Here is a 20,243-nt window from a genome sequence, read left to right on the forward strand (position 1 = left end):
AGCAGCTCAGCAAAGATGCCATGCTGTGCCATGTGCAACACTTCACACTCTCTACTACCCTTTAGGTTCTGGCTTGAGCAGTGGTGACTAGGAGAAACTTTTAGCTGTGGTTTACTGCGGCATTATTCATTGTTTTACTTTATGTAATTCCAAAGGACATTTATGTATTGCTTCTCTGCCCTAATGCAGCTTGTGCAATGAGCACTGCCTAAAGAAGCAGATGATGAAATATCACCTATCTATCATCATCTATCAGCTGTCAGGGAAGAAACACCAAGTCAGAGCAGACATTGGCCACCAGCCTTGAGACTGCGCAAGACCTGTAAGGTAAATGGCCTACAATCAATGTGACATTAAGGCAGAGATAAAACACTTAAGGGTCACACTTGCAAGTTTTCTATATTGCTAATCATGGCTGTTGGTTGGTCAGTCTGCACATTTTCTGCCTTCCTTATTTCACCAGTTTACCTTGAGAGATGTCAAAGGCCTTTTGAAAGACAAGCGAGAACCCAAGGCAGAGAAGTACTGAGCACCTCCATCTTCCTTGTGATTTCTGTTACTAGGGCTCACAGTTCAAAAGGACCCACCCTGTTTTGTTTATGAGCAGTATATTGAGGTGGGCGTTGTCAGGGTGAATGGATGGCCCTGAGCTTTGGCCAGAGAGCAGATACAGGAACTGGCAACAGCAGAGGAATGGAAGATGGGGCAGTAGGGGAGCAGGCATTGCTGGCACAGGAATGGGAGGAGAGCAGAGGGGCTGTGCAGTGTGAACACCTCATGCTAAACTCGGTGGCATTAAACATATGAGAGAGGGGCTATCTGGGAATATGGTTGCAACAAACAGTTGCTGTTTGAAAAGAATACATTTGTGTTTTTGTCCTGGAGCCGGTGCTGGCTGTTAACAGTAGAAATGATGTCATGTGTAATATTTGACTTTGATTTGAGTTTATGGCCCGTTATCAGCATTCCATTACAATCTATCAATTACAGCCCAGCATTTCACATGGATTTCCCAGCAAGGCCCTGCCTGAGGTCACGCTTCCCTTTCGGTCACCCAGCTTGTGGGGTGAGCAGATCCTTCTGTGACAGCCAATAATAATCCAGTCATGTATACACGTGCAGCCCTGCAGACATTACAAGCAGTGTCTCATTGCTTTGGGGTGAGCAGCCCCATGTCGGCACAGCCAAAGAGTGACAGTGCGGGGCTGTCCTCCACTCCTCGTTAGTATAGTGGTGAGTATCCCCGCCTGTCACGCGGGAGACCGGGGTTCGATTCCCCGACGGGGAGATGGCAGTGTTTTGCTGCGGGGCCTGAGGCTGCTCTCCAGTAAGTTGAGTTACGGTCTGGGGTTGGATCAGACTTTTCTGGGTCAGAGGATGAAGCAGTTCACTTATAGAAAACTTGCATGCGGAAAGTCCCAGCGCTGCTGCTGCTCGGAGGGGAAGTGCTGGAGGAAACAACAGCCACCACCGAGCACTTCTAAAGAGGGTTCTTAGCAGATCTGAAACTAGGCTGGTTGCAATCATAATTGCCACTTAAACTGGAATTGTATTTTGAGTCTATTTTTATAGTATCACTCATGATTTCTTTCAAGTATCTCCCTTGGCTGAAGGAATCCCAAACTGCAGCCCTGCCTGCCCTGTGTGTGTGTGTGTGTGTGCCCTGTGGGCTCAGCAGGGCTCAGCAGAACCATGTGTGTGTGCTGGGTGCTTGTGGCAGCGTGGAGCTTCCAGCCCTGCTGCAGGTGACGATGGAAATCCCCCGTACCTGCAGCAGAGCCTTTATCCATTCAGCTCTGATGCTGAGCAGGTCCCATGGTGCAACCCCGTGGCTCTGGGCACTGGGAATGCTGCCAGCTGGTGCTTGGAGGTAAATATTTGCCCTGTCACATTTCCACCAGGCTGACTGCACAGCCAAATATTGAGTTCAGTGCACTCTCACTTCTCAATGTTTTTTTTATCATCTAAAGCTTGAGACAACTTGGAAATGCTTAAAATAGTGTGAAGATCCCTGTGCTGGCACAGGTCCCACCTTGCTGGATACGTTCCACACAGTGAGTATTGCAAAACAGAATTTCAGATAACCACCCCATATGGCAGCTTTGATTTTGTATAAAAAGAAATCCTTATCAAAAGCACAAGTCAATTAAAAAGTAATTGCTGAGTTATCTGTTGTCTAGCAGGTGAGGCTTCACCAAACTACTTAAATTCCAATGTGATATCTGGGTTAGCATTTCCTTCAGGAGCCGGATTTAGTCTCTTAGTGAGAGCTGCAAAACATGGTTGTCACCACTCGCACATTCTCTGGTAGTGCCTTATCTCTTTGTCTGTCCCTACCAGCAGATACCTGGCACCGCATCCTCTGCAGTCCATGCATGGCAGAGACTTCAGCAGGCCCATATCTGAGCATGAGACACACTCCAGGTCCTGCAGTGTTCGCAAACCCTGTGATTTTGCTTGAGCTCTTTTTGCTTCCAGGCTGGCTGCCTGGAGACTTTCATCCCTGAGAGGACTGTACTTTTTCTCTCATGTTAATAGATATGGTAGTGCTAGAAACTCTTTAAGTTACAAGATCAGCAACCCCATATGAGTCCTAATTTCTCACTGTGCTATAGTGTGGGTGCATCTTTGTATAGTTTTAAATGCCGGTGCTGTGTGGAAGCACTTGTAGCTTCATGGTTGAAGAAACAGTCTGAAAATGGGGAGTGTCTTCCTGGAGGAAGACCAAGTGCATGAAAGTATTCTGCAGATGTGTCAGCCATTCTTTGAGGTGAATATCTGAAGCCTCTCTGTAACCTGTGAAGCTCCTGAGGTGTCGATGTGGGTGCTGCAAGGTGCCCAACAGTCCTGCTTTAGCCACAAGAGCCAAAGGACCCTTTGCTGCCTTTGTCTTTCCGTCTTTCAGCGCTCTGAGAGCAAAACTGAGAGTAACGTGGATGTGGAGACCAATCAATGCCTGCTAATTTGAAAGCAATGCTCTGATATCTTTTTTATTTTTAATCTGCAATTACAGATGCAGCAAAACTCCCGAGACTTTGTCCCAACAGAAGGATGGCCACTTCTGCTGCACCATATGGCATACATTGACAGATAAGCTGCTGCCTTTCACAGCACACTGTTTGCTGAAGATAATTTATAGCGTGCTTCAGTTAAAGCTGACAGCCTGTTTCCAACGGGCTCAGAGAACAATCAGGTGTTGTAAAAATCTGTGAGTCTCTCCCAGGTAAAGTATTTAATCTTCAGTTGTTTGTGGGTGAATGCACTGAAACAGAAACAGAGGTGAATAGCCTGTGCCTTTTGGCAAGTCCTGAGAAGAAACCATGCCTTGTCGCTTCCTCCCTTTCAAATATTTCTGGGAGATAATGCAGAGCAGCAGTATCAAAATATATTGAAACTGAAGTACAGACTGACCCACCCACAGCTCACTTGGATGCAGATGAAATCCAGATGTGCAAAAGCTCAAGTTCTCTGCAAGGGAAATGCTAAATGCTACGTGAGAATAGTTGTATCTTGGCCTTTAATTCCATGGACGCTGTCAGATTGCTTTTGCAGGGACTGCAGTAAGTAGTTGTTGGCTTTAGTTGTTGCTGTTCAGATCTGATTCTTTCACATTCTGGAAAATTTAAGCAGGCCAAAGTGTCCTAAATGCCTCTGCTGACAAAGGGTGTTTGCTCCATCCCAGCATTGCCTTCTGCTGCTGGAAGTGTTTCAGCCCTTGCAGCAGTCCCAGGACAGAGATGTGAATGTGAGAAGCTGCTATGAAAGTGGAGCAGCCCTGCTGCTTTTCCCTAGCTGTAGCTTTATTTTTAGCTTGTATCCTGTTTTATTCTAGGCCTATCAGAGAGATAGCAGGAAGAACTTCAGCTCCATTTTGTGCACAGTCTCACTGTTCATTCTTCCTTTTTGTTGATGTTGTTGGTGGTTTTTTTTTTGGCTTTGGACAGATTTTCTTCTTTACAGCTGTGATAACCTTGTGAAATTGAGGTGAATACCCCAGACTCCCACCCACAGCAACCACGTGTTTTGTGGAGCTGCTTTCTGCAGGTGACCTCCTCCTATGTCTTCTCTTCCACTTTTCGCTGCTCGTCCCCAGACTCTGTGACTTCCCATTCTTGGAAAAACATCTACATTTTCTTCAGAGAAAGGAATGTACAATATCATCCTGATGGGCCCAGTGTAATTCCTGATGGGATACTGAACTGCTGGTTCAGCAGTTCCTACTGCTGTACCTGGAACATGCTGGCAAAGAAGGTGTAGTTCTCATCACATGTGATGTCTTTGAAATGAATCACTCGCTTCATGCTTTCTGTTGATCGTGATGCTGACTTTGAATATCTAATATTCAGAAAAACCATCCGTGTGTGTAGCTTTGTAGTAGGCACATTGCTACACCTGGCTGTGAACTACTGCGCTCTGCAGGTCTGCAGCATGCAGCAGCCCTGAGGACAGGATGCGAGATGCTCCAGCTCACAAGTTCTGCACGACTGCCATCCCTGCCAGCTGCCATGCTGCAGCCCTCAGGTTCCCATCTGCTGAGAGACACTAATGAAGTCATCTTAATCAGGATGTAGGTTTGCAGCACCCGGCTGAAGCACTGGAAATGGGTTTGGAGATTCCTGCCCTGCTCCAAGATAGGCTTGGTGCTTTGTGCTGGAGGAACATGGAGTGCTGCTGTGCTGAACTCTCTCCAGCAAATACCACAACCAGGTGTGACAGAGGATTCCCAGCCCTGTGCTGGTTCCCCTCAGTGCCAGCCATGGTTCTGGAGTTTGTCCGTAAGGAGCAGGAGCAGTTAGCGGAGAGCTGCACCTTCCAGAAGACTTTTTTCTGTCTTTCTGCTTTAGATCCAGCCTTCATTTCTGTAAATAAACGGGGTCTGCAAGGCCCCAGCATTATTTACTTCCCCTCTATTGAGGCAGCAAGTACATCAGTGAGTGTTGTGAGCCCTCAGCAACCATGCCGAGCCCCCAGGAAGCAATGCATGGGATGTCTGCCGGAGGAGTGTGAGGGAAAAGTACCTTCAAGTTGGTCTGAGGGGCTGCAGTCCTGTGCTGGTGGGAATGAGGCACCTGGACTGTGGTTTCAACTACAGACTTAACATGCTCCTCCTGAATGCTGCTGCTCCGTGAGTTGTGCCAGCATGGCGCACAGGGTGTTTGCCTGTAGCGTATTTGGGGAAGAGCTACAGCATTGTCCATACCAGAGCATCCTGTCTGGAATGGAAAATCCCAGAGTTGAGGGAACAGCAAATAGCATTCACTGGCATTCCAGCATCAGCTGTGGTGTGTTCACAGCAGTCCAGACCAGGAGGCACCCACCTGATGGCCTCTCCCAGCTCCAAGTGCTCTTTCTGTCTCTCTGTCCTTCCCCAGCACCCAAGCACACAGCCGCCATGTCACTGCCCGGACGGCTGGACCCAAATGTGCTGCTCTCTGTAAACAGGCTAAAAATATCCCTGTGCTGTTCCTGCGAGGGCCCACAGGCTGGGAAGGAGGCCGGGATCAGGCAGCCTCTGGGGATGCTCCCAGCACAGACACAGTGCTGTGTGAGCAACCGGGGTATGTCATGGGAGGGCTGTAGCAGCCGGTGGGAAGGAATTGATCGTCAAGTACACTGAGGATCAGGAGGTGATGTGTGGAGGACAGCTTGGTGTCCCTTGAAGCCCCGTGGGGCAGGGCCCTGCTCAGGCTGAGCAGAACAGGAGAGAGATTTCTCCAGCTGCATTTCTCATCTGAAGGCAATAATTTGGTCCTCCTTCTGTTTGCGCTGCTGGACAGACTAGTGGAAGGCAATTATGAAGATAAATGTTTTCCCACCTCCCTGCAGTGCATTTGTGATTTAAAGAAAGGCTCAGCAGAGGTTACTGCAGGCAGTTACAATAGTTTCTGATTGCTGGGCTGGTTTCTGGACTGCACCATTGCTCTGCTCAAACACTGCTGAAGTTATTCAGCCCAACCAGATGACAGGAAAGAAAGGGTCGTTTTGTAGCAGTGTAGAAAACGTTCAGGAGATATTTTTGTCAGTCCTACGTTTACTTCCTTAGAAGCACCTTAACCAGCTGTGTTCCACTTGGCATGGCTGGGAAGGACCGAGGACCACATCTGTGCCACAGGGCCATGGGCCAGCATCCTGCAACACTGCCTGCTCCAGGACATGCCACTGCCCCATCAGATGGGGCCCTCTGAAGGTTTGTGCCCCTGATTTCTGGAGTCAGAACAGACTCTTCCTTCAGGAAGCCTGTGTCAGAAGGAATTAAAAGCTTGCTTTTAAGCAAGAAGAAGGGGGGAATACGTGTGGAAAATATTTTTCCAGCTCTCTCCAAGGTGTGGGGCAGAGCCCCCAGTGGTTGCTCCAACCAACCCCCAGCAGCACCCCACATCAAATGCATCAGTAGTGCTGTTGGAGGACAGCTGGCAGGACTCCTCAATGGGAGGAAAGCCAGGAGTAAATTAAGGCACAGCATGTGAACAACATGACAATCCTGGACCTGGAGAATGGCCCAGGGTCTCTACTTATTTCAGGGTGCCAATTAGCTGCCTGTCCTGAAGCAGCAGGATGGGTTGGGGGAAGGAAGGGATGGGAGAGAGCTTGCTGGTGAGACAGGGATGCAGGCACTTGATCTCCCAAGCAGCAGTTGATGGAAGATTGATTTTACTGCTTTTAAAAATATAACATTACTACAGCAGCTCAGTGCTGGTGTTAGGAGCTGAAATCAGTGCTAATGAGGGCCTGCAGGTGTACCCTGATATGGGGTGATGCAGGGCAGCTGGCCATGGTTTGCTGGGCTGCTCCAGGTGCCTGGAAGGTAAGATGGAAATGGGAGAGCTGGAGGCTGAAGGAGAGCAGCGAGTTGGGAAACTGGCTTTGTTTTGTCTCTCATAGTTTGAAAAATGGTTATCGTATCAGATACTGCATTTCTTTAAATTGATTTTTAATGCACCTCTACACGTGCTGCCTCTGTCCTGCAGCTCATCTCAATGACACGTCCCTTGTATTACTTTCCTGTCGGCTCAGGACCGCGCGTTTGGCGCTGCCACCCTCAGTCCCCGTTACTAACGCGGCAGCAGCCAAAGGGGTTTCGAGCGACCGCCGGGGCAAGGAGCATCGCGGCGAATCCTACGGGGTGTCCGCAGCTGCAGGGCCGGGACACAGCTGCGCTCGTCCCGTTCCCAGCCGAGATTCTCCACCCCGCGCTGGGTGGGATCTCCCCGCTCCCCTTAAAGCGCAGCGGGCGGCCGGGCTCAGCTGTACCACGAGGAGCCGGTTCGTTCGGAGGAACAGACGGTGCCGTGCGGGACGTGACGCAGCTCTCGTCGTTCGTTCCATGGCAGGTAGGAGCAGCCTTTACTTTTGTCCTTCCTTATTTTGTTTTTCCGGCGTTGTTTCGGTCAGCGGGGCGTGTTTGGGGGCTGCCGCCGTCATCGTTTAAATAGAAAATGGAAAACTTTACAGCGCCAGGAATGTGGGGATGGGGTGGGGAAACATCAATAAACAGCCCCCAGAACCAGCAAGTACAAAAAGACCTGTTAGAAACTGCCAACCGAGCATCCGACACGCAGCGGGCTCCTCGTTGCGGGGTGTTGGTGCTGGGCTCGCGGCGCCTCTGGGGGGCAGCAGCCGCCCGCCCGGAGGGATGCGGGACTCGGCGCTGCCCGGCCGTGGTTCGAGGGCTGTTGGCCGGGGCTGCTGCGGGGGGTGAAAGCGCGTTCCGTGCCTCTCCGGAGAGTAAATGGAGCTGTATTTGCAGCATTCTGTGTGCTGAGGCTCTTAGACCAAGTTTGGAGTCCTTTCGCTCCTCGTCGCCTCGCGTCATTCGGGAGCGGGGCGATGTCGGGGCCGGGCGGCTCGCGGTTGTTTTAAGGGTGAAATGGCTGGTTTTGGGGAATGAGCGCGTTGATGGTGGGAGCTACGGATCGTGAGAACGGCCGCGGTGTAGGTGTGTGCTGGGACGGGTCAGCGCAGGAATGCTTTGTGTTGGAGCGCTGCCCCGGCTGCTGGTGTGGGGATGGAGGGCAGCCAGGATTCCCTTAAACGAGACCTTCCCCGATTTACACGTGATGTTCGGGAGCTGCTCCTCGCTCTCCTCAGTGAGCAGCCCGGCCGTGCCCGATGGGGCCTTTCCCTTTGCTATGGAAAGCCTATTGATTTAATTTCTGGATCGTTGTTCAAGCTCACACCGAATATGTCACTGGTGGCGATGCATGAAATTGAGCAGCCTCCAGAAGGGGTGAAGTGCAAAAGGAGCTGCTGCAAAGGCTGATGGGGTGGGGGTGATGCAGGCCTGGTGCTGTGTGCTGGGGATGCTTCATGCAGCACATGGCAGAGCTTCAGAACACCTCCCTGCTGTGGCTCTGGGTGTGCTGCTGTCGTCCGAGCTGAACAGCTGGCTGCTTTGACAGCAGAGGTGTGCTAACTTTGTATGGTGTTTTGTTGAATACTGTATTGAACAGTAGCGGACTATATGCTGGGTTGGGGCTGGCCTGGTTTGTGATGGGGTGTAAAGTCTTCTCTTAAGCTTTGTTAAGTTGTTTTAAACGTGAATGTATAGCTGGAAGACCATAGAGTGTCCAGTGTGATGTGTTTGCTGAAGGAGTAAGTGAATTACAGCATGAAAGTACAAGGGCTGCTGCCTGCCTCACACCAACCATGCTTCCTTTCCCCATGTCCAGCATGCAAGGCTCTTCCCATGCTGTTTCTGCATGTGTGTTGCTTTGTGATGAAAGTGCTCTCACAGAGTGTAGGGGTTTTTCAAAAGGATCTGGAACTTAATAAAAACATTCCTAAAAATCCTGTGGAGTTCAAAATTTAAGAAGGAAAACTTATTTTGAGCTGCAGTGCCCTTCAACGTGTAGCAGACTTGTTATTGCTGTCACTGTCCTGCTGGTGTTGCAGGCTCTGTGTGTTCAGGGCTTTAGCTAAACACACTATTAATTACTGAAGCTAAAGAGCTGCTCGAAGCAGCTTTAAGGAGAAACTGCAGAGATCTGCCTTGAGCTGCTTCCAGTCTGGTCAGGCATTAGATGAACAACTTGGATAAATCTAAATGACAGCTTGTGACCGGTGTGTCAGGCACTGTGCTGTGTGGAGGGCATCGCTTCCCCTGAAGCAGACCAGCAGACAGAGGACAACTGCAATCTACTCACCTCTATTAATTTTCACACCACGAGTCTTTCTGAGCAGTAACACGTTATCATTTTGCTTCTCTAGGATTGCCTGGTTTTGGCCTGGGTAGGGTGGCATTTTCCAGTAGATTTGCTTATTTGGGATGGTTCTGGTACATGGAAGGGGAAGTCTTGGGAGGGGAGGGGGGGGGTAGAATCATGTAATTAACAAACCTAATTTTCTGCAGTTGTCACTGATCTTAAATTCTGCAGTGTGATTAAACTGCTGCAAGGCCCTCACACTAGCACTTTGTGTGTATATATAGCACATATGCAATGTAATTTCTGGGCACATTAGGGCTCCTTAAGGAAAGTGCAGATAACCAGCCTGGTGCTCTGCAGGGAAAGCATGTGAACACAGAAAACTGCAAGTCCTTTCCTTTTGCTCATGTACTTCTCACTCTTGCACTGTGTCAGCATTTGATTTACCTCAGCAGAAGAACTGAATCCAGAGCCCAGCAAGCAGAATTTATCAAGCAGATTCTTCCTGGCACCTCACATGCTCACGCAGCTCCCTCTGACTTGGTTGGTCAAAACTCCAAAACGATTTTGTTCTGTGTAAGAAGTGTATGGGAGAGGAGCTGCCTAATATCTACTAGAAATAAGTATTTGGCCCACTGTCAGACCACGTGAGTCCACGGGCATTCTTCCATAGGTTACAGTGGCTGTGGGGTGGTTCCTCCCTGACTTGGTGACCAAACCAGCACCATCCCAGAGATCACCAGCTGGATGATGCCACCGTCCCATGCACATGGGCAATTGCAAGGTAAGGGATCCACCCCTCAGCATGTCCTGGAGTCACTGTGGGAGCTGGCACTCGAGCAATGTTCTGGTGCCAGGAGAAAGTGAGCACACGATGTTCGGGGAGAAGAGGTCAGATCTCTTCCTGTTTAGATGTTTTTCTGAAAATGCTTGAGCATCTGAGTGGAAAAATGACTGAGAAACCATTCAAATTAGGAGACAGGAAATACTTCAAAACTGTAGATGCAGTCTTGGCAGCTGAAATGGGAAGCAAGATGTCAGGTAGGGCTGGTGAGTGCACCGCTGGGCTGGCAGCTCATGGGTCTGGTTCTCATGCTGCATGCAGGGATGATTTGCCCAGCAGCCGCTGCTGTCAGCCCTGTGCCAGTGCGTGGTCTGAGCCATGGGTGTCTCCTATCAAAGCAGTGATGTTCAGTGAGTGGTGTTCTTTGAGTTCAGAACTTCAGTATTTCCATTAGTGGACAGTGAAAACAGTGCAACTAAAACTAGTTTCACGGAGTATAAGTAAGCAGCAGACTCTCCAGTGCCAGGTTACCAGTGTGATGAAATGAGCTGTTCAGGCTGAACATCAGCTCTGCTCTTGACTCTTTTTCCTTTTCAGCAAATAACTGAGCCACCTTATGCCCTTTTCTAGCTAGGTGTTAAGTTGATGTAATGCTACTTCTAAGCTTCTTCAATTACTCCTGCGTCTGTTTGTGTGCATTGTGTCCTGAGGGCTGTGCTTCAGGTTTGCCCGTTGAAGTGCTGTGTGACCATGAGTGCCACATAAAATAAACCCTTACTGTTGAAAGGAGTTGTGCTCAGTCATGCTCATGTTTGTGCTATCCAGATTCCTGCTTTATATTCAACAACGCAGATTTTCCAGGCAGTCTGCTTGCTTTTTATTGCTAAGTTTGAGAACAGAATCTAGCACAAAAGAGATCTGGGAGCCTTAGTTCCATTATATTCACCTCAAGCAAGTTTCCATGGAGCTTAGAGAGTGAAGCTAATTTAGATACTTCTGAAAATGTCACCCTAGTTTTATTTCCAGGGCCTGGACACCTGAATTTCTAGCTCAGTGCTGCTCTGACCTGACTGCTGCTACATGTTAAGTATGCTCAAATTTAATGTGTGCTAATGTTGGAGGGGAAAAATGCCAGAAAGTGAAAACCGTTGTGTATCAAAATGTGTTCTTCAAGGCTTAGCTGTTTTGTCTCTACTCTGAACTTAATGACAGCATCCTCTGAGCTGCTGGAAAGTTGCTTTCCTGCAGTCCCCTCCATGTGCTGTGTGTGGGAAAGATGTGGCATTCAGTAATGGAGTGGTATCCACTCAAAGACAGGCCTCCTGTAGGATGAGTGGCCAAAGAAGAGGTGTGGATAAAGCTTGTTGTGTCACTAGGATTGGCCCATTTTCTGAATAGTTTAAGAACTTGCTGCTTAGTTTTGTGTGTTATTTGATAGCAAATACAGCTTAGAAAAGAATCCTGGATGGGTTTGGCCCTAGAACCATTTTGGGTTCGTGCAAACGCAAATAAACCTTTCCTAAAAATGTTCATTGCAACCCCACCCTTGAGGAATGGCCCTCTCTGAAACGATGCAAACACAGACAATGCTGGAAGTCAAGTGCTGAACTGTGGCTTTCCTCTGCACTCAGCAGTTACTTTTGTATTACCGAGAGTTCCCTGGAGCCAGGGGGGTGGGCTGCTGGGAAGCCACGTACTGTATGGGGTGGGCAGGAAAGCAGCATCTGGTTGTGTGTCCTTGTGACCCAGTGAAAAGCAGTGGGTGGGGGTTGAGAGGCTGGAGCATGGCCTCAGTAGCAACAGCAGCAGGATTTCACCCCGTCCTGCGATCCCATCTGTAGACATAGAGAATACAGAGAACCCGTCTCTGAACCTGTGTTGTAAAGGATTTAGTTCAGCATCTCTGCAGAACAATTAATATAGCAGAGCTGTGAGCAGACAGTCTGAACGCCTGCAGCAGGAGTGCTGCCGTGAAAGTTAGTTCCTGGAATTTGTAAGGCATTTTGTGCTCCTTGCTTGTAAAACAATGTAGAAACACGTTGTCCAGTTTCTGTGAATATCTGAACTTCTTTTCAGTGTGCCCTCAAACCACTGGAGTAGTCATCTGACTTCAGCAAAGACAAGGGGGGGGAGATGGAATTGAATGGTTCCAAAAAGGGAAGCTATCAGGCTGTGGTCTGATTATTTTTTTTTTTATTTGCTTCCTTTTCATTGCTCTTCCCCCCCCCCCCCCCCCCCCCCCCCCCCCCCCCCCCCCCCCCCCCTCTATACAGAGACATAAATAATGTTAAATTCCAGATCACCCATGGGTCTGAAATCCAGCTGAAACAAGGACTCCTGCCAGTTTTTGCAAACATGAAAGGAAAATAGCTCATCCATAATAAATGCTCCTCCTGACCTATGTTATCCTTTTGCATTTAAGGTCAACTATCTCTGAGAGGATGGGGGAAAGAAAGGAAGATAAAGGGTATGCAGAGAGTCAGCTGCAATAACAAGCCAAACCTCTGCGTGAAGGGCTTCCCATCAGGAGTTTGATTTTCAGACTGTTCACAGCTGCCAGTACATTTTTATTTTTTTTTTTCTTTGGCCTGAATAACATAAATAGTGGGCTATGTGGTGCTGGTGTAAATCTAGGTCAGAGCTTAAACCTTGACTTTTGAATGTACACACATCTTGTCCCTGGGATCTCAGTGGGGCAGCATGTGGTCTAAAATTAATCACAGGTATAAATCTATGCATGGCTTCTTCCCACTTCTGTGAATTTGACTTCAGATGACCTCAGAGGAGTGCCTTTGGAATGTAGTTTGTGCAATGCAGGCAGATTTTGGCTTGGTGCTTTCTGCTGTACCCATGATAGGGGTCGAGAGCGGCTGTTTGGTTACAAACAGATCATTCTGAAATTCTTCCAGTTTTCTTTTCCTTAGTAATATGTTTCTCTGTCCTGACAGAGAAAATGCCTGCAGGTTTTGTAGTCCATTTATTCTGCTGCTCGTGCAGTTGGAAGGGCAGAAGGAGGTGTCCTTTTTTGCATGTATCTTCACCTTTCTCCAAGGCTGTACCTCATAGAACCATAAGGTTGGGAATGACCTACAAGATCATCTCATCCAATTGTCATTGGTCAAGATTCAAAGCAGGAACAGTGAATAATTCAGATGTGGTATGAGTATGTTAAAGTATTATCGTACAGTGGCCAAATGGAAATGTTATTAATGATGACATGGAGTTGCTGAAATGCAATTCAAAGAGGACTAGCTGGTTCAGGAGACAGCAGCCAAAACGAGACACTGTTTTAAGGTCTGCACCCATTTTCTGCACGTCCGGTTCAAACTTTTCTTCACTGAATGCACCTCTGTGTCCCCTGGCCCAGCCCCTCTGCCACCCAGAGCAGATGCCCAGGACCACATCCAGGCAGCTTTTGAGGCTCTTCAAAGGAGGAGAGTCCAGAAGCTTTCTGGACAAATATGCCAGCTCTCTATTGTCTGCACAGAACAGAAGTGTTTCCAGATGGTCAGACAGAGCCTCCTCTGTTTAAGTTTTTGCCTGTTACCTTTTGTCTTGTCATTAAGCACCACTGAAAAGAGTCTGTGGGCTCATCTGTCAGGGCCTGTGGGTAGGGACTGCTCCTTGTGGCCCGTGTGTCTGTGCTTCTTCCTTCTGCTCCTTGGAGAGGGGTTTTGTTTTCTCTAAGGAGTATGCAGCCCTGTGATGCTCACTGCTGTGTTGAGGAGAGGGGAGGAAAAAAATAGCTGAATTCCTCTTAGTTTTTGAAATAAACTTGGAAAAACCTTTGAACTTCCTGTGCTGGTGGAATATGTTTACATACATGTTATTTTCATTACATTTCTCTTCCTGAGAGTGTGAGAAAGGTGGCAGTGTGGGTACAGGAAGGGGAGCTGGGGAGCGGTGTGAACATCCCTTCTTAAGAAATAAGATGTGTGTCAGTGTGCATCTGGGTTGTAAATGGCTTCAGGAGTGCAGTTCAGCTTTGATGCATATGATTGTATCATTAGAAAACAAATCCAAGGGGATATGTTTTTAATTAATTTCATTTTTCATGTATTATCTACTGAAAATACATAGCTGATCCTACTGGCATTTAAAGCTGCTCTTTTTTTTTGAGATGATTCCAGACCTTAGAACGTGTCACAAAGTTCATCTGTTCCAGGTCTTTGGTGCTTGTGCACTGTTAGGTGGGCAGCAGCAGCTGTTTTCTGATGCTGCACCATCACACTTGATGCTTGGCTATCTGTCTGTAGTCAGGATAGTCAGAAGAAACAAGGCTTCTTAGGAGGAAAAAGACAATGCAAAAAGGAATAACAAAGAGGAGTTTAGCTGTATGCCTAAATTAAAGTGTGTGGCTTGATTTAAACTGCCTTAGCTGTCTTCTCTGAGGCTGTAATGCTAGGAGGTCTCATGGGTCTCATCACCAGGTGCTTGTAATAATGTCACTATTTCCAGGACTCTTAACACAAGCAGCATGGCAGGGGAGGAATTGCTAAGGGTAGCTGACTGAGGATAATGGATAGTAGGATGAAATTGAGAGGAAAAACTTAATTGGAATTAACTAGCTGAGAAAAGCCTCTTGATCTGTCAGTGAAATTGCCTCCCAAGAGCAGTGGGATAGTCCCAACCACGTGGGCATTTAAAGCCGGTCTAATGTGCGTGATTCCCTGAGTTAACTGGAGTATCTCAATAATTGGAGCTGACACAAAGATTTATCTCTTTTGATTGACTCACTTTCACAGAGGCTCATCTCTTTGTGGTAGGGTGCAGAGCTTTCAGGGCAGCTGTTTGCACTTAAACTGCCAGAAGCTGACAATATGTATCCATTTCAGCTCTTGGAATGCCTTCTTTGAGAAAACACTTAAATCACTAAAATAGACAGTGCTAATCAGTCTGCAGGAAAATGGAGCATCCTTACCTGGGGCTCTGTGCTATAAATCTTCTTGTGGCAACGCTCAGTTATCATACGGCACTAGAAAGCCATTTAGGTGCATTACTGCCAAATGCCTGATACAACCTGAAAAATTGGGCTGATTTTGGCCAAGGCCATAAAAGGAAGAGGTATTTTACCAATTGTATAAAAACAAAAGGTTGGTATTTTGGCAGAAAGTACCATTTGCAATAACGATATTAATCACACTGAGATGATGGCAATGATATCCTGTGCTGATTTGAAACAAGCCACTGTACTGCAGCAGGATGGCCCAAAGGGGCGAGTTGTGCAAGGAGGTTTTGTGTTCAGCTGTGTGACCTTGGCCAGCAGCAACCTCTGCTCTCTGACTTTGCCCTCTCAGCCAGCACAGCTCTCCAGATCAACACCTTCTCCAGTACTTTGGTGCTTTTCACAGTGTGCTGGTTTGTGTGTGAGGCTTATAAGAGATGCCCAAATCCATCAAGTCGTATAAGGAGGAAAAAGTTATCGCTATTGAAGATGACATCAGCTTGGAATGTTTGCTGACTGTTGTGCTTCAGGTCACAGCTGGTGGTTGTCAATGTTTGCAAGGTTGTAGGATGACTGACTCAGTATGACTCCCCAGCTCAGAGGTACAGCCTCTCAGAAGTGTGCTGGCCTATAAGCACACATTCCCATGGTGAAATATGCCTCTTTTTCTTTGTTTCTCCTGGAATGCTGTCAGGTGTTGCACTATGAGGGAAGTACTGCAATTTACTCTTAAAGAGTGGATGGTTTTCAAGGAACTTGCATTTTACTGGGACATTTTGTTTCAAACTGCTGTTTCTCCTGTAATGAGGAGGTTGGGTTAAATATATCTGTGCAAGTCCAGGGATAAAAAGTTCAAAAAGTAAAGGGAAACTGAGGAGAAGAGCTGGTGGAAAAACAGAACAGGCAGAAGTTATTTAAAGATACAAAACAGAGAGGGGAAAAAGAAATGTAGTTAAAAATACCCTGTGAGAATCTTAGGCTTTGGGTAGTATCTGTAAAGCTGGTCTTGCTCCCAGCCCACCATTCCCAGGCTGTTTTTTCTACGCTTGTTCTCTTTCAAAGAGTCCTTGAAGGGGGCTGGTCTGAAGCTTCTCCCTTGTGTCACAATGCAGATAAATTGTCGCTTTGCATGTTGTGTGAGGGTGCAAGTAAATAAATATCCATCGTTTGTTAAAGCCAGCTGGACTGCTCGGCTTCTGGTCGTGTCAGCCCTGAATTTCATGTCTGAATTAGACACATTGCTCAGATGGATTTCCTTTGATATGTTCCTGAGTAACTCACCATTTAATTTAACTGAGCAGTTCCTTGTTCTCCTGTTCTGGAATGATGGATTGTGAAATGCACTCCTTTAAATTAATCTGGGCACTTGACTTCCGTCAGAGTGATCTTTCTCAGCGGTATGCTAAGTATGCTTTTAAAAGGTATGCTGAATATGAATGCTATGCGCTTGGTTGATGATTTAAGCATTTACACTTTCCAGACTTCACAGAAATAACAAATATGGCTTAGCAGCATTTGTTATAACCTTTCAGAAGTGATCGTTCAAGTAACCTCAAAGGGACGTAAATGGATTTCTAAATATGATGATAGAAGTGAGGGCAACTCCCCTCTCATCAGAAAGCCATCAATTGGAAATGTGGCTGAGCAAAGTTTGTAAGACATCTGATTGCAGGGCTTCCATAGATCATCCAGAATGCTTTATATTGGAGCCATTAATGGTAAAATATTTAACGTGGGTGCTGTCACTGCTTATGCTTGTTTGGGGCTGCAGGGGAACAGTGCCCATTCCCCCCCCCCCTTTTATTGTTCCTTTTTCTTGAAGATAAAGTGGGGGTATTTCTGGGGAGGAGGAAAGGAGGAGTGTAGGAGTAGTGTCTATTTCCATACTGTCTCCTTTACTACAAATTTTTGTTGTTCTCATAAAGTTGAGTAAATAATATTGATGCAAACCAGCCCATCAGCTCCTACCAGCCTGGGTGCTCCCTCGCTCTGATACCAGAGGCAAGGGCTGTCTGTGTCACAGTGAGGGGCTGCACAGCATGTCCTGGGGCCAGCTGGAACCCAGCAGCTTTAGCCACTCTCAAACATGGCAAAACATGACAAATGCTTCTGTTACTGAACTATTCCAGTTCTTACTCTATATCAGCCTATGACATTTGCAATGCCACAAGTAACTTCTGTGTGTATTTGGTAATCAGAAGAAATGACACGTGTATTTTATACAATTCTAACTTAACCAGCTTTATCTGTCTTGTTGCTTTAAAATAAACCGAAGAATTGAAACCCACTTCTTGCTTTCTGTCAGCAGTCTCCCAGGACAACACATACTATTGTGACCTGCCAACTCCATGTCTTGAAACAGCCTACACAGCCAACCCATCTAAGGAAAAATTATTTGGTTCAAGAATTGTGTCGTGCCTGGGCACAAATAAGACCATAACCTCCTGTCATGATTAGGCTGGCAGTGAGCTTTAGTTCAGTCTTAAGGAAGGACTGAATAGTACTGAAATCTGAAGGCAGCAAAGGCAAAACATTATGTTTTGATCTGAAATGCTTTTGTTAATGGGTTTTGGTTGTTTGGGAGTTTTAGTCTCAGTATTTCTTCTCTGAGCATCATCCTCAAATCCGGAATGTGAAATGATGTTCTTTTGAGTTGGGAAAGTCTATAAAGACAAAGTAGATTAATAACCAAAATGAAAGGCTTTGAAGTCTCCAAGCCTTACAGGCTCCTGTTGATTTGTGTTGGAGTGGATACATTTTTATAGCTGTCACTTGGTAGTGGGCACCTTGTGATCAACTGCAGGTGTTATGGAGGATGCAGCCATGTATCTTTAATGTGCTTAAATGAGACTTAAAATCCAAAGGGGCTTTTGTCTTGTCTCCACGATGCTGTGAGAGGCAGCACCAAGGCTCAGGTGGTCGCCAGACCTATACCTGGATCTGACAATGCCAGAACAGATGCTGCCAGCCCTGCCATGAGAGGAGCTGGGAAAGGACCTTGCCAGCCATCCCAGAACCAAAGCTTGACTGGTGGTGGCTTCAGTACTGGCTTTGGGTTCTTTGCTATCTCCTAAGATGAAAATCACAACTAAACCATGATGCAGGTTCAGTGCCTCAGGCGGTTGCTCTTTAAGCATTTAGCTTGTCTCATATGAGATTTGCTGCCTGGAGCTCTAAGACCTTGGATGTTTACCAAGGGCTTTAAGCTGATGTGAGCTGCAGTGGCTTCGGTGCTGAGCCCACTTTGGGCCAACCCAGCTCGAGGAGTCTTGACATTTCTGGATGTCTTCTAACCATGTAATGCTGATAGAAATGTTGTTTAAAAACTTGTGGGTTATTTAAACACAGTGCGTCAAATAAGCAGCCTTGTGACGCCCTACAGCTGGGGGAGACAAGTGCTTTGGGGAAGGAAGAGGTCAGCACGAGTTATGTGCAGAGCTTAAACCCTGACAAGGGACAAGTTGGATCCGCAGAACAGAGAGCAAAGCCCGTGGAGTGCTGGGAGTGCAGTGCTAAGATGTTAGATGCTTGAATGTTTGAAAAGCTGCCATGGACTGTGTGCTCTTATTTGAGTAAGAGCTTAGTTTAGCATGAAGAGATTAGAATTGGCTACAAGGCATGGCTGAGATACATCAGTGCATTGCAGAGCCTACATTCACATTTGAATATAGCTCTATTTGGCCTTTACATTGATTTTAAGCCACCTTCTGACCTGTTGTAGGAGCCAGGTGTGTGGTCAGGGCAGCAGTGGCGTCGTAGCAATGCTTTTCCATTTCTACCTAATTGCTCCAAAGAAAGTTATCTTAAAGCAACGTGGATATTGACCCATTTCTTGACTCTTGTTGCAGTCTGTATTATGGTTCCAACTTTAGACCCTCTGTTAATGATGAGCTTGATCCGGGAAAATAGCAAGTAACATGAATTATATAATAAAACCAGTTCCTGGTCTGTAATGACAGATGCTGGGATTAACCAGTACTCTTTTTTCTTTCTTTCTTGTTGATGCATTCTTGGAATAGATTGGCAAACAAACATCAAATACCATTGGAAAGAGTTTCAGCCTATGAGGGGAATGCGAGCTGATCAGTCACTCACAAACAAACATTGGCTGTTCATAAAGACCGGCGAATTTCCTATCTGTAAGGAAGAGCTGCTGTCCCCAGGTTATTGATCTGAGCAAAACTGTGGCCTCAAATACTTGCAAATAACAAAGCAAAGCAAGGATGTGAATGTGGCCAAACCAAACTGCTGTAGAGAACTCATGCAAGTATTTGCTAAACCTCTTGAGCCTGCATTCTATCAGGATTTCATTTGGGTTTTATTTCATTTGCATTTGGGATGATGTCACAGACAGTGACTCTTCAGCCTTTGTCCATGGGGAAAATACTTTTTCAGTCAATGGATTTTCTTTGTTTGGAAGTTTTTGGTTTTGTTAGTTTTATTGATTATATCTGATTACTTACTATGTTAAATCATCGTGTTTGCTAATTTTCTTCTGTGGATCTGACCATTCTTCCCCATTACCTCATATACCCTTCTATCTCTTTTAACTGTTGTTTTAATGTATTACCTGTGTGTTCTGCACTGTATTATGTATTTCCTCCCTACCAGTTGAACCCGAATCATGCAGCTTTTCTCTGACCACCTGAAAAAGACAAATTCTGAGTGTCTTTTATTAGGAAAGCAAAAGTGAAACTGCCTCTTTCTGTATCTCTACTCTCAAAATGGAAACACTCAATTTTGAGGTGAAAGTTCATTTCAGAGAAAGAGATGACTGAAACACTCAGCCAGTAGTGATTTGAAGTCAACTTTTGGGGAAGTAATGTTAAATGTTCTAGTTCTTCTGAGACCAGCCTACCCAGAGCACCGTGCCTTGTTTCACTATCCAATTCAGATAGCTGTGCAGTGTGGGTTTACCTGCAGGTATTCCTTCTAAATGAACACATGTAGTTGGAATGAGAAAGCCTGTACAGACAGATGTGTGTACCCATATCTACGTAGCCTGTGGTAAACACAGGGCAACAGGGAGTTGTATGGTGCTTTTCAGTCAGATGGTAATGAGCAGGTTGTTTGGGCTGTACTGAATGACCCGGGGTTTCATCTTTAGGGTGCGTTGATCAAGCAAAGGCAGTGCATTGACCCAGACTCCGCAGCTGCAGGCTGGCTCAGTGTACCTTGGAGGGGCTGATAAGCCTGCTTTCTTTTCACATAAATAAATTGCTCACAGATGAGTTCTCTCGAGTACATGATTTGTGACCTGTGGGTTGAACTTGTCTCTTGTGCAGTAGTTTTATTGGCATTTTGTATAACTAAGAAAAGCCTAATGCTATGCCGTGACACAGCATGGGCAAGATGCTTGTTTCACACTATT

General features: G+C 46.7%; 1 protein-coding gene and 1 non-coding gene across 5 annotated transcripts in view; both read left to right on the forward strand.

Annotated features, from left to right (window-relative positions):
* LOC107320244 (rho GTPase-activating protein 7-like) overlaps positions 1-20,243 on the forward strand; it is a 35,135-nt gene that overhangs the window by 545 nt on the left and 14,347 nt on the right. Inside the window, exons 2-4 of one of the 4 annotated variants that reach the window (XM_032447369.1) lie at positions 190-327; positions 3,014-6,805; positions 7,015-7,331. In XM_032447369.1, the coding sequence (XP_032303260.1) occupies positions 6,756-6,805; positions 7,015-7,331 (367 nt within the window). In that variant the 5' untranslated portion in view covers positions 190-327; positions 3,014-6,755. Of the gene's footprint in view, positions 1-189; positions 328-3,013; positions 6,806-6,850; positions 7,332-9,545; positions 9,928-20,243 lie in introns of those variants that run through there. The other 3 variants (XM_032447368.1, XM_032447367.1, XM_015875924.2) reach the window with 3 other exon arrangements.
* TRNAD-GUC lies at positions 1,217-1,288 on the forward strand. The gene has a single exon. It is a non-coding gene; the product is annotated as a tRNA-Asp (tRNA).

This window comes from Coturnix japonica, chromosome 13, assembly GCF_001577835.2.
Source record: "Coturnix japonica isolate 7356 chromosome 13, Coturnix japonica 2.1, whole genome shotgun sequence".
NCBI classification, from domain to species: Eukaryota; Metazoa; Chordata; class Aves; order Galliformes; family Phasianidae; genus Coturnix; species Coturnix japonica.